This window comes from Physella acuta, unplaced genomic scaffold (assembly GCF_028476545.2).
Source record: "Physella acuta isolate Inbredline_101_S28 unplaced genomic scaffold, ASM2847654v3 ptg000179l, whole genome shotgun sequence".
NCBI lineage: Eukaryota > Metazoa > Mollusca > Gastropoda > Physidae > Physella > Physella acuta.
In genome coordinates this window covers 233373-250459 of record NW_026731698.1, presented here as the reverse complement: position 1 = coordinate 250459, position 17087 = coordinate 233373, and the positions used below count along the sequence as shown (strand labels likewise).

At 36.2% G+C, this 17087-nt stretch overlaps 1 protein-coding gene across 1 annotated transcript; it reads right to left on the bottom strand.

Annotated features, from left to right (window-relative positions):
- Positions 1-1619: 1619 nt before the first annotated feature.
- On the bottom strand, positions 1620-15752 carry LOC131936519 (uncharacterized). Its single transcript, XM_059293547.1, has 11 exons — positions 15729-15752; positions 15141-15282; positions 14109-14215; positions 12817-12945; positions 12009-12476; positions 7717-7854; positions 7090-7458; positions 4121-4262; positions 3074-3180; positions 2471-2599; positions 1620-2163 (listed from the first exon to the last, which is right to left on the bottom strand). Exons 1-11 carry the CDS (start codon positions 15750-15752, stop codon positions 1690-1692), a joined length of 2229 nt encoding a protein of 742 aa, XP_059149530.1. The 3' UTR covers positions 1620-1689.
- Between the last annotated feature and the right edge of the window lie 1335 nt (positions 15753-17087).

The following is a 17087-nucleotide window of genomic DNA, read 5'->3' as shown; positions in this document are numbered from 1 at the left end:
CTTGCTAAATAAAATAATTATTTTTTAAAATTTTTTAAAGATAATTGATTAATATACTCTTTGATATCTAGCCCTGGTCACTATTTTAGAAAGAGATCGTCACTAGGAAAACAAAGTCGTGATTACACCATAGCCTCAACTATGTACATAAACGTACAATAAACCAACACCCTAGCACTTAATATAATACTTCTAATATACTATGTGCAATTTAGTGTAAACTAAAGCAAAAATTGTATGTAAATATTAAAAACCAACAAAGCAAACAGCCACAACAAATAAAGCAATCACACTTAACATAATTAACACGACTAAACAAAGAACAGAGGAAAAAATACAGACTGGTAGTAACTAGTAACGGCTATTTATAGATCAACTGTATGAGAAATATGGCCTATTGTAAAGCAAGCCTAGCTGAATAAATTATTTTTAATGACTATTTAAACATAACTTTAAAAAAAAAAATCGATACTCTATTGTTTGTCGTCGCGGCCGTAAAGGAGCGTCACGGAAGACAATAGGAGGAGGGGAACACCTGCTCCAGCTGGAGTATTTTACTATATAACATGCCTGCTCTGGCTGCTCAATATTTTACTATATAAACATGTCTGCACAAAAACGACCCAAAGGGGACCTACTATACTACTCTGGGGACAGTGGAAGTAGCTAACATCATATAGATATTCCGCCTAGCACTAATAGGAACCTCACTAACGTTGTAAAGACAGCTGGACACAGTGCTGACCACACTATCACTTCATATGCCGTGGTCAAGTCATTTGCCCTTTGGATCCATAGGTTACGGTTATTTGACAAATGCATGAAAAGCCCATTTTTTGTTGTGACCATTTTTATACTTCGTCGTATACAGCGAATACCGGAAATAGTACAATCCTGCTGAATAATTAACATTTATTTTGACAGTTATACACCTAACTACTTCATTATATGCGGAATATAAAGGGTGCATTGTAATCGTGCTCGAATCTAAATCTTTATTATGAGAAGCTTTGGCGTTTATAACCTTCCGGTAAATGGAGATCAAGATGTATATTTAGATCTATTGCAACCATTCTTCTATTATCGAAGTTTGTTTTGATAAATCATTGTCTGTTTGTATGTTTATTTGGTTGTAAATTGAGGGTTATCATAAGGAGTGTTTAAATTTCCTTTTTTTCCTGAGATTGCAGTGATGCATACGCCGGGAGAATTATAAAATATTAAAACCGGTTCGTACTAAAACAGCTACTTGGTTTGTTTTTATTCGAATGGTTATTTTAGCAGTTTTTATTTTAAACTAGAAATTTCAAGTTAGTTAAGTATGTTAATTGTAATGGTCAGATAGGGGTATTTGTTGCATACTAATTAGACAAGTTCGCACCAGAATAAAAAATAAACATGTGGCTGATGAGATCCCTGTTTACAATTATAATTTATTCAAGTATTCAAATAGTGTGTGAGTGAGGATTAATTTAAAAATAGAATAGATTTCTTTGATCAGCTTAGGGATAAGGGAATTTGGTTTTTGATTTTTAACACAAAGTATGTAAAATGTTCATCCTCTTTTATCAAACCACAAAACACATATAGGATTTTATAAAACATAAATATAAACTGCATAATTTTTTTCTGATTTATTTAAAAGATTTCATTTTCATTGACAAGCTCCCGATCTAACCATCTGCGGGTTCAAGGAGTGTCGTAAAATTTAACAAAGATGGCGAACATGTCGGCATTGGCCACGTCACCAGTGTTCCAGTTCTCAGGGCTACTCTGTCGTGCGTACTTGAAGACCGGGAACCTGCTCGCCTTCTCCCAAGCGCATGCGCCGTCTGCCCTGTCCACAGCCACGAACCAGCCCTTGTCTGCTGGACATCCGCCATAGAAGTTGTTGACGAAGAACGTCCTCATAAGGTCAGGCCTAATGTCACCTGCAATAGAAAAAGCGTTTGTGGTTTCCGTCTTGATTTGCTTCCATGTAGAAAACTTGACCTTGGATTTGTCGAACCAGGTCATGTAGTTTGTACTTGTGCCGTCAAACAAAATCTCCTTGACCTTCTGGTAGTTTGAGTACACGACGAAGGCGACTTCCTTTACTTTGTCCCAGTTGTCGAAAACGTTCAGGTTTCTGTAGTGGTTGTTGCAAGGTAATGGTTTGGTGACCTGCACACGAACAATTGATACATTTATATTTTGTATCGGTCGCAGAGGTAAAGTTTTTTTTTTTGCTTTATAAAATGTTTGGAAACATGCATCGTTATTTAATAGCGAAGTGCGAGGTATAATTTGATACGAAAACAAAACAGCAACTTAGCTTTTGTACTTGCTTCACATTTAAATTCATTAAATATATATGTGACTTTTGCATTATTAAGAAATGTTGTTTTTGATGTAGTTTTTTTGGCGATGATGTAATTATTTAATGCAATTATTTTTTTTAATGGTAGCGAGAAATATCTTGTAAACTCACCTGTTTACATCCGGGTTCCACCTCACTTGGGATTCCAGTACCGTCCTTATAGGCGGCGTAAACAGATTTTCCTATGTAAGCTGTACCACGAAAAGCCAGTGTCCATTCTTCTCCCGTAGCCGGATTTGCCTGAAAGCATAACGCGTGATTTTACTATAATGATCGAGGATCTATTGGTCACATTCTTTTTCCTTATATGGTAATGGAAAGCTAAATTTGTGTGGTTTAAGTCATATATTCCCGTTTAAATTCTAATAATACAAACGGTTAAGTCCTATCAATTAGCAGCAAAACGTAAGAAATTGTATTTTTCCAAAACAGTTACGTTATGTTTTGTTAGCTATTGTTACGTCCCTTGTATTATGCGATTCATAGTTATGTCTCTTGATTCATCAGTCTCTGTTTACCGTGTTAGTGTGTATTGTGTTACGAGTGAGTTATCTAAGATGGAAGCCTTAGCCAGTACGTGTGATCGTGCCTGTGATATATGTAGATAAATAAAGTGCTGAAGTCAATGTGAAGAGGCTCCTGTTTATTCTGAGTGGTAGACAACACATAATGTAACAAAAACCGAAACTATTTTATAATTTTAAAAAAATGTACCTCTAAACGTTGAATCTTAACTGACAGCTGGTTAATGATTTTATTTTGTTTTAGCAGCAACTGTTGACAGTCCAGACATGCTGTCTCCTCGTAGTCCTCGCCCGCGGCTAGTAAAAGACACACAGATGGAGGGTAAAATTGCACATCTAACGATATAAGTACACCAATGAGAATAGTCTCGCAAGTTTTCGAAAGGCCCAATGAATATATTTTTTAAATCATGTAGGCCTATTTGATTATTTTATATTTTGTGTAACTAAATGAAATTTTAAAACAAAAAGGCAAATTAAATGTAAATGTAAATAAACATGACATAACTTGGCCCGGGTTTAAAAAGTATTACCTTTATTAACAAACTTTATCGGCAAACTTTTGAGTTCCAATTACTAATAACAAAAGTATAATAACGTTTATATTAACACGCCTTTAAAAATACTTTCTTCGATAAAACCTTTGGTCGCACATGAGATCTTTCACATATTTTAACGGCGAAAGCTTTTATTTTCAGTGCTTTCAAAAGATTTATATTAAACTCACAGACATTGTGAACTAAATAATAAGCTTGTTGACAAAAGGTGGATCATTGTGTTTTTGTACAGCTAATCAAAGCTTGTCTTACGAAAGTAAAACAGCGGGTTATAATTTAAGCCGGAGGAAAATAACGTAGCCTTAAACGGAAAAATTAATTTCATGTTGTCAGCAGTTGAATCTTAAAATATACTATTTCTGCTATAAAGGCAAAATTACAAGAATTTTTTTTTTATCCATGTCAGTAATAATGGTTTCAATAATAATGTTGGAAGGATTTTCGTCATCTTGTTGATGTCTGTTTGAAACACAAAAACACGAAATTGCACTCAAAAAATGTCAAAACGACAGCGGGGGATTATCTAAAATACAAAACATCAAAATCAGCTAAAGATTAGAGATGCGCTTGTTTTAGATGGAAAAAACATCAACAATCAACTCAAGAGACTAGAGCTGTGTTTAGTTGACAACAAAACATCAACAATCAACTCAAGACACTAGAGCTGTGTTTGTGTTTACCTTGACAGAGAAGAATGTCCGTGACTACCACGGCTAGAAACGTCAACAACTTCATGACGAGCTTCTCTTGTAGTCTTGTGGTCGTAGTCTTGTGCTTGTTGTCAGACTTGTAGGTAACAATATTTGGAGTTCTGTCCTTTGCCTTTTATAGAGATCATGGTTGGGCCTTGCGGTAATTAATTTACATATGATAGCCAATTTGTGTTAGATATTTGAACAAACATCGTTAGTGATCATTAGGACAACACAGCTGTTCATCTCATTAGGGTCAAAGGTGAAACAAGCACTTTGTTGTTTTAACTGTTCTATTGTATTTTTTGCCTCCCTATAGACCTAAAATAAGTAATAAAATCTAGCATCAAATATATTTAACTTAAAACCAGGCTTTTAAAATATAGATAATAAATTAGTCCAACTAGCACAAACAAAAATATGGGTTACCCCTGTGCACAGTGAATGTAACTAGCGCCATATTGATAGTTTACTGCTAGGGTAGTTGGAGAAACTAGCTCTGTACCGAATTGGTTCTGAAATCTAACATAGACGTCCAAAAGTATTTGAAGGGACGGGTAGTGGAGTGGTGCAGTGGTAGTACTCTCGACAACTAACCCGGAAGTTTCGGATCGCAAGATAGTGTCTTTCGGACGTCGACGAGTCCGCCCAGCACTGAAAGGAACCTCACTCGCGTATTAAAGACCGCTGGACATAGTGCTGACCACACTATCACTACATATGCCGTGGTCAAGTCATTTGGCCTTTCGATGATCCTAAGATTACGTTTATTTGACAAATGCATGAATAGACTATTTTTTGTTTTGCCTTAGTTATATTTCCTCGTATACAGTGAGTACCGGAAATATTGTAATCTTTTTGAATGATTGATAGATATTTTGACAGTTATACACCTCACTACTTCATTGTATGCGGAATATAAAGGGTATTTGTAATCGTGCGATAATCTAAATCTTTATTATGAGAAACTTTACCTTCCGGTAAATGGAGATCAAGATGTATTTTTAGATCTATTGCAACCATACTTCTATTATCGAATGATTATGAATCATTGTCTGTTTGTTTGTATTTTTATCTGTTTGTAAATTGAAGCTATTATGAGGAGTGTCCTTAAATTTCCTTTCTTTACTAACACAGCTACATGGTTGTTTTTTATTACTTTCTCGTATATACAAAGTATAGAGAAAGTCTTGTAATCGTGCACAAAAATCACATTAAATTTGGACAGTTTTCACCGTTTTACTCCTCAGTCCTTCATCACATCCGGGATATAGAAGACTTATTTTAATCGGGCAAAAATTATAAACTCAGATATATAAAAATTTGGGCGTTTTATGCGTAATGGAGTTGGAAAAACTGGATTATCCAATTCTGTCCGTGTGTGTGTCCGTGTGTAAACACGATAACTTGAGTACCGTTACAGCTAGGTTGATGAAAATTTCATATATAAGTATTTTATCAAAATCGTAGATCCGTATCAACTTTTGAGCGATTTCCGATAACCGGAAGTGGTACTTTTTCCACTTTGAATTTTTCAAAAGCCTATAACTTGAGTTCTATTTCAGATAGATAAATGAAATTTGATATGTAAGTAGAAGATCTAATTCTCTATCTTCTGTCAAATTTTGAGTAATTTCCGTTTATCGGAAGTACTTATTTACGCTACTTCCGATTTCTCAAAAACGCATGTAAATTAATAAAGTACTAATAATATTGCGCACTATTATGCACATCTTTATTTAGCGTTCACTTGGTGTGCCTTTTTTTTATACGAGATTATATTCTATTTTAAAAAATTTGAGTATTTAAAATGGATTAAAAATCATGTCTAGAAGTCTATATCCCGAGTTGCCATCCCCCGTAGTGTTATATTAGAATATTCGAGAAAGTTTAGGGGAGATCACTCCCGGTTTATTCGAATGGTTATTTTAGCAGTTTTTATTTTAAACAAGAAATTTCTAGTTACGTTAAGTATGGTAATTCTAATGGTCAGATAGGGGTATTTGTTGCATACTAATGGCCTTTTAATTAGACAAGATCACACCAGAATAACAAAAATGCAACATGTGGTTGGTTAATTAACAGCTGAAATGCGGGCACGTGTTTGTTCTTCACTGTTTACAATTATAATTTATTCAAGTATTCAAATAGTATGTGAGAGAGGAGTAGGTTAAAAAAAATATAATCGATTTCTTTGCTCAGCTAAGGGATATGTGGGGGAAAAGGTAGGATAAGCTTAACTTCCACACTCCGCATATTTAAAATAATGGGCTTAGTGTCCTCATTCATGGCTCAGAATTTTGGAAGACCTGTAATGGGATTGGGGTGAAATTAGAAGCTGTTCATAACAAGCGCTACAAGTACTGAGAATCTTCGGGGCAAACACTATCTCAAATGGGGGAGTTTAAAATAAAAGAGAACACTCAGTTCAAATATTAACATCAGTTATCAGACACAGAGAATGGAGATGTTTGAAGCGTTGGCTAGAACAGCTCTCAAATATACACAACAAAGCAAAAGAAAGGGGACTTGTTTAAGATGAAGTTGGTATCTAATCTAATTGAAACATAAACGATGTTGTATCTGGTTATACAGGTCTAACAATTAATAGTCAAATTTAAAGTATCAAAAATCAACAAAGATGTAGATTAGAGTAGTGCTACTTTGTGAACGAAATTCCAGCAATTATTGCTGTTTTTTAATACAAAATATGTAAAATGTTGATCCTATTTATCAAACCACAAAACACATATAGGATTTTATAAAACACAAATATAAACTGCATAATTTTTCTGATTTATTAAAAAGATTTCATTTTCACCGACAAGCTCCCGGTCTAACCATCAGCGGCTTCAAGGTGTGTCGTAGAATTTAACAAAGATGGCGAACATGTCGGCATTGGCCACGTCACCTGTGGTCCAGTTCCCAGGGCTACTCTGTCGTGAGTACTTGAATACCGGGAACCTGCTCGCCTTCTCCCACGAGCACGGGCCGTCTGCCCTGTCCACAGCCACGAACCAGCCCTTGTCTGCTGGACAACCGTCGTAGTTCTGGTTGATGAAGAAGGCTCGTATAAGCTCTGGCCTGATGTCACCTGCAATAGAGAAGTAGTTGGTGGGGTTCGTCTTGATCTGCTTCCATGTAGAGAACTTGACTCTGGACTTGTCGAACCAGTTCATGTAGGTTGTATCGGTGCCGTCAAACAAAATCTCCTTGACTTTCTGGTAGTTGGAGTGCAGGATGAAGGAAACTTCCTTTACTTTGTCCCATTTGTCGAACACATCTGTATTTCTGTAGTGGTTGTTGCAGGATAATGATTTGGTGACCTGTAAACGTAAACATAATTAATTTAATAGAGTAATTATCACGGAGTAAAATGTTTTTGTGGTTTAAAGCAATAGAAAAGATCGTCTTGTTGAGTCTTCCTTTTAAGTTAAACAGTCAGCTGTGTGAAGTATCTGATGTTGGAAGTGGGACGGTGACTGTGTCAAGTATCTTTTAGATGGCCTTTTGTCCATGGGGGGGAGGGGCTTTTTTAAGTTGGCCATTTAGATTTCGGCCTTATTTCCTACCGGACAACTCACCTGTTTACACCCGGGTTCCACCTCACTTGGGATCCCAGTACCGTCCTTAAAGACGGCGTAAACAGATTTTCCTATGTAAGCTGTACCACGAAACGCCAGTGTCCATCCCTCTCCTAAGCTGGGCCTAGCCTGTGTCGACTGTGATGGTAAATAGATGAATGGTCACATTTATTTTGTCAGTCTAATAGACAGCATTTCTTCGTTAACTAAGGGGGGGGGGGCGGGAATCCATAAATAACGTCATGCTTTTCTCACGAATTTTACCCCGCACCCCTTCCTTACATTCATACAAGTTCACAAAAAACCAGACCCTCCATTACAATGAAGTACACATAGACCGTACCCTTCCCCCTCCAAAATTAACTTTTTTTTTTAAAGATCGATTTTTTTTCTAAATCATTTACTGACCTTCTTCTATATACAGTATATTAATCAATTTCTGATATAATTTGCAAAAAACACCTTTCTTAAACGCGAAACAGAGGCTAAAATTTAGCTACTGAAATTAATTTTTGAAAATTCATTAGTGTAACATCACATTTTCAGAATACTCCTCCCCCCCTCCTCGTCACACATCGTCACAAAATTTTGCCCCACCCTTTAGAAGTTTAATGTCACCCAGGATCGGCTCGTAGGTCTAGTTATCACGTTCAAATTCTATTTAAACAGCTTCAAAAGTTACTTTTTGGTAAAGTATAACATTTCAAAAATAAGTAATTCAAATAACGAATGATAAAATAACCTAAATGACCTCTAGGCGTTAAATCTTGACTTACATCTGGTTGATGGCTTTATTCTGTTTCAACAGCAGTCTCGTGCTTGTAGTCTTGTGATTTTAGCCTTTGGTTTGTAGCCTGTAGATATCATTTGGGTACCATTTCTTTTATAGGAATAATTCTTGGCACAAGCAGTAAATAATTTACATAAAATAGTACGAGTTTTTTCTTTGATCTTTGACTAAACATCATTAGTGACAATTAGGGCCATACATCTGTTAAACGCCCTAATAGTAAAATAGAATAATTTTATATTTTTGTTGTTTCTATTTTTTTTTATTTCTGTCAGCAGAAAACAAGAGTTAATATCTAAACTTAGTGAAAAAAGGTCATTACTGATTTAAACTAAAGAATATATGGTTCAAACTGATTAAACTGACCAACACAAGCTTTCTTTTTAAACCTCAGACATGAATTTCTATATATTATTATGATTATTAATACACCAAAATTGATTAGACTATTTACTTGGCTTTCTCTAGTACTTGGAGTAATGAAATGTATCAGTTTATTGGTGTGTGTGTTTTTTTTTATACAGGCAGCTTCTTATTGTGTTTGCTTGTATGTATGGTTCAATGAGACGTTTCAACAATATTCAAGTGTTTTGTTATGTTCCGAATTCAGAACTGCATGAAATAATATTCCAGTAATGCTATATGTGGTAATGTGTGACAAATATTTCTTTCATGTCCAATAATAAAGTCATTTATTAAGAACTTATTTTTTAAAATTAAGAAAAACGTGGGTCGCTATAATATGTATTGAATAACCTTGAAGGATCTGAAATTTTACAAATCACCCAATCTTTTCTTTTTAGTATTTAAATAGTGGCTCATTGTTATAAATTTAAAGAAAATAACTTTTGTTGTACTTTTGAGTGCATTTATAAAAATTTTTGTTATTAAAATGTTTATATTAATTTTATTAATTAATTTTTGTACTGGCATTTATTTAATCTATTTACAGTAGTTACATTAAAGGTATACAAACACCCGAAATCTGCTCATAATCTTCTTATTCAGTCACATCTAGCCAATTAGCAAGCTTTAATGTCAACGTACTGACCCAAAAAACGATTTCGGATATTGGCCGGTCCAATTGGCTACTTTGCATATTAACCGGCTAGTTTGCAACGTGGTTGTTTCTATGTTGGGTTGTAACACACACACATACACAAACATACATACTCAAACACACACAATATATACATACACACACACACACATATATATATATATATATATATATATATATATATATATATATATATATATATATATATATATATATATATATATATATAAATGCAGCGTTAGCACTATGCTGTATCAAGTGGCATAGGTCACTAATCAACTGTAGTTGTTTTTTCCCAGCAGTTTACAACATAGAATTAACATCTGTTATCAACGCGGTCATTAAACAGATACCAAAGGCAACACTTCACTGAATCCGTTTACACCCATATCATAATCATCATCATTTCCCGTTCGCGGCCAAGACACATGGGACAGATGAAGTAGAGTTTATCTGATTTAGAGACCTCGGCCTATGAAGGGATAGCGTGGTCAGCACTATGCCCGGTCGCCTTTATTTTGTTGTTGTAGTGTAGAACATGCACCGATGTAATCCTTCCTTGGCTGCTGAGGTTACTTTGTTTAATATTTGTAACAAAGTGTTTTTGTTGGCAATTTTTATAAGAATGGTAATATGGTTAGGAAAATATTTAGATATTGTTATCGAATATTACAGCATTCTAAATACATATTAATGCTACATAAATATTCAAAATTATAATAGGCAATACATACCATCATATTATCAACCGTTTTTCGCCGATTATTTCATTATATAGACCTAAAAAGAGGAGGGGGTTATGTACAAAGTATTTTTGTCCCGGAGGGAGGGGGGTTATCTCTAGGATGTTTATGTCCATTACTTTTTATGTCCAGACAAACGTTCACGTTACAATTAAACTTACGCTAAGTCCTGGGTATATTAAACATTCCTTTAAAATAAACATAAAGTTAAAGTGACAATGGTTTAGGAATTTAGGAATATTTACCTTTCTTTTTCACAATTACTACCTGTCAAAATCGTTTTATTTGCGCGACATCACTATTTTCATTGCCTTGAAACAAGTAAATGCTAATGGTTTTTGCGTTCTTACATAAGAATGTTCATCTGAAAGCATCCTTCACAGAATGGCTTCCGCTTACTGCCCCCCACCCCCAGCCATTTTCTACACATCCCAATACACGGGGTGGATCCATCTGGAGCCGCCGACCCTCTCACCAACATTCACAACTTACTGTCACAGGTAGGGTTCGGCGTGGTCGAGTCGGTTAAGCTCATGGTTGCCAAACCGAAAAGTCTCGAGTTCGTACCCTCGGGCAGATGAGGCTCGTTAGCTGGGGACAGCCACTCTTCTAGGAGAGACAACTCCAAAATCAAACAACTGCTGCCTTGTAGTTTGTTCTTAGTTGGACAAAGGCTATGGAAGCAAATCCAAAAAGAAAAGCAGGCTGAAATCGGAGTCAATGACCTCAATGGCGCATAACCGGTTGACACGTAACACTTAATTGTGTTGAAAGCGAGGTCGAGTCGGCAAAAAGTTCATGGTTGATAAATTCGAACAAAGTTTCGAGTTCAAACCCACTGGCAGATAAATCTCGATCCCCTTCAACACTAATAATTAAGAACGAAGAAGAAGAAGAAGACTGTCACAGGTGACACGCATGGGTGGACATTCACATGTACTTGGACAGGGGTGGACCCTCTCTCACCTTTGTCTCTGGACAGGATTGGACCTTCTACCTCACGTGTCTTTAAACAGGAGCGCTCTCTCAACCCTGCTTCCTCCTACAGTTTTCTGTCAGATTCTGCCACGCAGTAACCATTGACAAATCTAAAGAACAGACTTTCTAGGCCGATGGTATTCACTTTTCAAATGTTTACACTGCAGCGAAGCACTTGTATTAATCAAGTTTTCATATGACCCGAGTCGGTCGCTCAGCGATGTTACTTTGAGGTTCAATGTTTAAAAAAAAACAGTGAATGAACTTTTTTTTTGTTGTCCAGCTGTAGGGTTGTAATAAATGGTGGTTATAAGGGCTCGTGATAGTTTCTGGTTACTTGTACGCGTGTGTATTTAGCCAAATGTAAACGTAAAGGCAGATAATGTTTTAGTTAAATTGTTAATTAAGCGTGATTGGGTTTGATTTGCAAATTTGATATGCTTGTTATATTACCTAATATCGACAATGCTACTGTGTAGTTCGTTGTGAAACTACCACAGGCTATTCACAAATAAACACTTGAGTGAAGATGATACGTTTTAACAAGTTCCCGGGCAGCACTAGGTATATTCATCTAGTAGTTATTAACTTACAAAAATACACATAGTTTAACAGCAACAAAAAAAGAGCATACAACAAATATTCGATAATTAAAAGATTTTTTTTATCCAGCATTAATTAATTTGACCACATCTGGATCGTTAAATCAACCACTTCAAGGTGTGTCGTAGAATTTAACAAAGATGGCGAACATGTCGGCATTGGCCACGTCACCAGTGTTCCAGTTCTCAGGGCTACTCTGTCGTGAGTACTTGAAGACTGGGAACCTGCTCGCCTTCTCCCAGGCGCATGCGCCGTCTGCCCTGTCCACAGCCACGAACCAGCCCTTGTCGGCTGGACATCCGCCATAGAAGTTGTTGACGAAGAACGTCCTCATGAGGACAGGATTGATGTCACCTGCAATAGAAAAAACGTTTGTGGTTTCCGTCTTGATTTGCTTCCATGTAGAGAACTTGACTCTAGACTTGTCGAACCAGGTCATGTAGGTTGTACTTGTGCCGTCAAACAAAATCTCCTTGACCTTCTGGTAGTTGGAGTACACGACGAAGGCTACTTCCTTTACTTTATCCCAGTTGTCGAAAACGTTCAGGTTTCTATAGTGGTTGTTGCAGGGCAGTGGTTTGGTGACCTGCACACGAACAATTGCACAACGAACATGTATATTTTGTATCGGTCACAGAGGTTTTTTTTTTTTTTTTGCTTTATAAAATGTTTGGAAATATGCCTCGCTAGTTAATAGCGAAGTGCTGTGTAAAATTTGATACAAAAACAAAAACATCAATTTAGCTTTTGTACTTGCTTCACATTAAAGTCCAAATTATAAGGTTAAATTTAGAATATTCATTAAATATAAAAGTGACTTTTGCATTATTAAGAAATGTTTTTAATGTAGTTTTTTTTTTGGCGATGGTGTAATTATTTAATGCAATTATTTTTTAATGTTTGCGAGAAATATCTTGTAATCTCACCTGTTTACATCCGGGTTCCACCTCACTGGGGATCCCGGTACCGTCCTTATAGGCGGCATAAACAGATTTGCCTATATAAGCTGTGCCACGAAACGCCAGTGTCCATTCCTCTCCCGTAACCGGACTTGCCTGAAAGCAAAACGCTGGATTTTACTATAATGATCGACGCTCTATTGGTCACATTCTTTTTCCTTATATGGTAATGGAAAGCTAATTGTGTTTGGTTTAAGTCATATATTCCCGTTTAAATTCTAATAAGACAAACGGTTAAGTTCTAACAATTAGCAGCAAATGGTAAACAAGGTAATTAAAAAGTCTAGTGACAATTTTAGCGCAATTTCCTTATGTTATCTAAAAATAGCTCTGTCGTAGCGTAAATCAAGAGCAGGGTTAGTAAAACCATTGGTTAAAATACATGTTTTATTTACAATAGACTTACATGACTAAAAACCATTGCGCGCCTAGCTACTGAACGTGATGACGCAGCCATTGAACGTGATGGCGCAGCTATTGAACGTGATGACGCGTGTGGCGTGGTTGGAAAATGAGCCTACTAATTCGGTCCAAATTTTAATTATTTAAAAAAAATTTTTGTGACCGAACGAAAGGATATTTTTGAAAACTTTCTTCGGCAATATTGTTCTAAATTATGGCAGGAATCGATTGGTACATGTTTCAAGTCGCTAAGTGGTCTGGTTGCCGAGAAATGGGCCAAAAACTGCTTTTTTCCCGAGGTTTTTTGGCTTTTCCGCGAAATCCATGAAAGAAACCCGGAATTTTTATGGCCTATGTTTATTTTCGTAACTTGCTTAACATAATTGCTTTTGGAACTAGTCATCGATATTACTTCGTTGAGGAGGAGATACGACTTAAAGCCCGGACACACATTCATCCATACATTCATTCATTCATTCATTCATCCATCCATCCATTCCCAGAAATGACGAGTTAATAAACGCAATTCTCCAGAATGGAAATTGCGCTAAAAATAGTGTTTTTCCAAAACAGTTACGTTATGTTTTGTTAGCTATTGTTACGTCCCTTGTATTATGCGAATCATAGTTATGTCTCTTGATTCATCAGTCTCTGTTTACCGTGTTAGTGTGTATTGTGTTACGAGTGAGTTATCTAAGATGAAAGCCCTAGCCAGTACGTGTAATCTTGGCTGTGATGTATGTGGATAAATAAAGTGCTGAAGTCAATGTGAAGAGGCTGTTGATTATTCTGAGTGGTAGACAACACATAATGTAACAAAAACCGAAACAATTTTATAAAAAAAATTTTAAATGTACCTCTAAACGCTGAATCTTAACAGACAGCTGGTTAATGATTTTATTTTGTTTTAGCAGCAACTGTTGACAGTCCAGACATGCTGTCTCCTCGTAGTCCTCGCCTGCCCCTGGTAAAAGACACACAGATGGAGGGTAAAATTGTTTATCTAACGCTATAAATAAGTACACCAATGAGAATAGTCTCGCAAGTTTTCAAAAGGCCCAATGAATATTTTAAAATCATGTAGGTCTATTTGATATTTTGTGTAACTAAATGAAATTTTAAAATAAAAAGCCAAACGTAAATGTAAATAAACATGACCTAACTGGGCCTGGGTTTAAAAAGTATTATCTTTATTAACAAACTTTATCGGCAAACTTTTGAGTAACAATTACTAATAACAAAAGTATAATAACCTTTATATTAACAAGCTTTTAAAAGAACACAAAAATTAGCTTTCTTCAATAAAACCTTTGGTCGCACATGAGATCTTTTACATATTTTAGCGACTAAAGCTTTTATTTTCAGTGCTTTCAAAATATTTGCAATAAACTCACAGACATTGTGAACTAAATAATAAGCTTGTTTACAAAAGGTGGATCACTGTGTTTTTGTACAGCTAATCAAAGCTTATTTTACGAAAGTAAAACAGCGGGTTATAATTTAAGCCTTAAAAGGAAACATTAATTTCACGTTGTCAGCAATTGAATCTTAAAATATACTATTTCTGCTATAAAGTCAAAATTGACAAGAAAGAATTTTTTTTCCATGTCAATCATAATGGTTTCAGTAATAATGTTGGAAGGATTTTTGTCATCTTGTTGATGTCTATTTGATACACAAAAACACGAAATTGCACTCAAAAATGTCAAAACGACAGCACGGGATTATCTAAAATACAAAACATCAAAATCAGCTCAAGATATTAGAGATGCGCTTTTATTAGATAAAAAAAACATCAAAATCAGCTCAAGATATTAGAGATGCGCTTTTATTAGATAAAAAAAACATCAACAATCAACTCAAGAGACTACAGATGTGTTTGTGTTTACCTTGACAGAGAAGAATGTCCGTGACTACCACGGCTAGAAACGTCAACAACTTCATGGCGAGCGTCTTTTGTAGTCTTGTGGTTATAGTCTTATCCTTGTTGTCAGACTTGTAGGTAACAATATTTGGAGTTCTGTCCTTTGCCTTTTATAGAGATCATGGTAATTAATTTACATATGAGAGCCAATTTGTGTTAGATATTTGAACAAACACCGTTAGTGATCATTAGGACAACACAGCTGTTCATCTCATTAGGGTCAAAGGTGAAACAAGCACTTTGTTGTTTTAACTGTTATATTTTTTTTGCCTTTCTATATACCTAAAATAAGTAATAAAATCTAGCACCAACTATATTTAACTTAAAACCAGCCTTTTAAAATATAGATAATAAATTAGTCCAACTAGCACAAAAAGATGGGTTACCCCTGGGGACAGTGAAAGTAATTAGGACCATGTAGGTAGTTTACCGCTTTGATAGTTGGAGAAACTAGCTCAGTACCGAATTGTTTCGGAAATCTAACATCGACGTCCAAAGTATTTGAATGGACGGGTAGTGGAGTGGTGCAGTGGTAGTACTCTCGACAACTAACCCTGAAGTCTCGGATCGCAAACATAGTGTCTTTCGGACGTCCACGAGTCCGCCCAGCACTGAAAGGAACCTCACTCGCGTATTAAAGACCGCTGGACATAGTGCTGACCACACTATCACTTCATATGCCGTGGTCAAGTCATTTGGCCTTTCGATCCTAAGGTTACGTGTAATATATTGATAATTGTGAAGTCAAGGGAACTCACTCTTCTTGTATTAGTCTTATATTTATAATGTTGTTTTGAGTGATGTCGCTTGTATATATATATATGTCATGTGACTTCCTGTTCCGTCATGGTAGCTGAATAATAAAGTCTAGATATACAATCAACATGGCTCTATCGTCCAGTGTGTTATAATAAAAACATCAATCCATCACATTTGGCGACGAGGATGGGATCATCCACAGAAAAAGAGCACATGCTTACTTAAAAAGGAGCTTGCTAGAGCATATTGGCTAAGTATTTCTAGGATAATGGCGCTGTATGGCCAGATAAAAGAATTTAATTCGAATGATGAAACCATTCATGATTATCTAGATAGGTTAAGCTTTTACCTTGAAGCTAACGACGTGACGATAGAAGCCAAAAAGAGAGCTGTTTTGTTAACAGTCATAGGGCCTCAACAATTTAGGCTATTAAAGGACTTATGCGCACCAGCTAGTCCAGCTACCAAGAGCTTTAACGAGCTGAGCAAACTGCTAACAGACCACCATGCGCCTGCCCTATAAAAGTTCCTGTGTAGAGCCAGATTTGACGGTAGGACTCGTCAACCAAACGAATCAATATCAGAATATGTTGCTGCTTTACGTCATCTAAGTGAATTTTGTGAATTCGGGGACACGCTGTCCGACAGACTATGTGAAAAGTTTGTGACAGGTGTAAACAGCCCTGATGTTCAAAGGAAGTTGCTTCTCGAGTCAGATCTCACATTGGAAAAAGCAATACAACTTGCAACTTCATTTCAGCAGTCATCCGATGCGGCGAGATCTCTAGCACCTTCAGAGATCCATGCAGTAAACAGTAGGTTAGTCAACAAACACCAACCCCATCAGAGCATTTCAACTTATGCTAAACAGCCTGCACGTTCAAATCCTAGATCTAAATCTAGTAATAATTATCAAAAATGTCATCGATGCAACGGTCCCCATGCATCTCATCGATGCAAGTTCAAGTCAGCAACTTGCTATAAGTGCAGTAAGCAAGGTCACATTGCCAAGGCCTGCTTTGCAAAGTCTTCGTCTGTTGCTAGATCTAGCCAGTCAAGACAGTACCGCAACCAAAGGCAGCACTATGTTAACTGTCACCAAGACAACCTAACCCAACCAATGAACCACTCTACCAGTGAAAATGCTCAAACT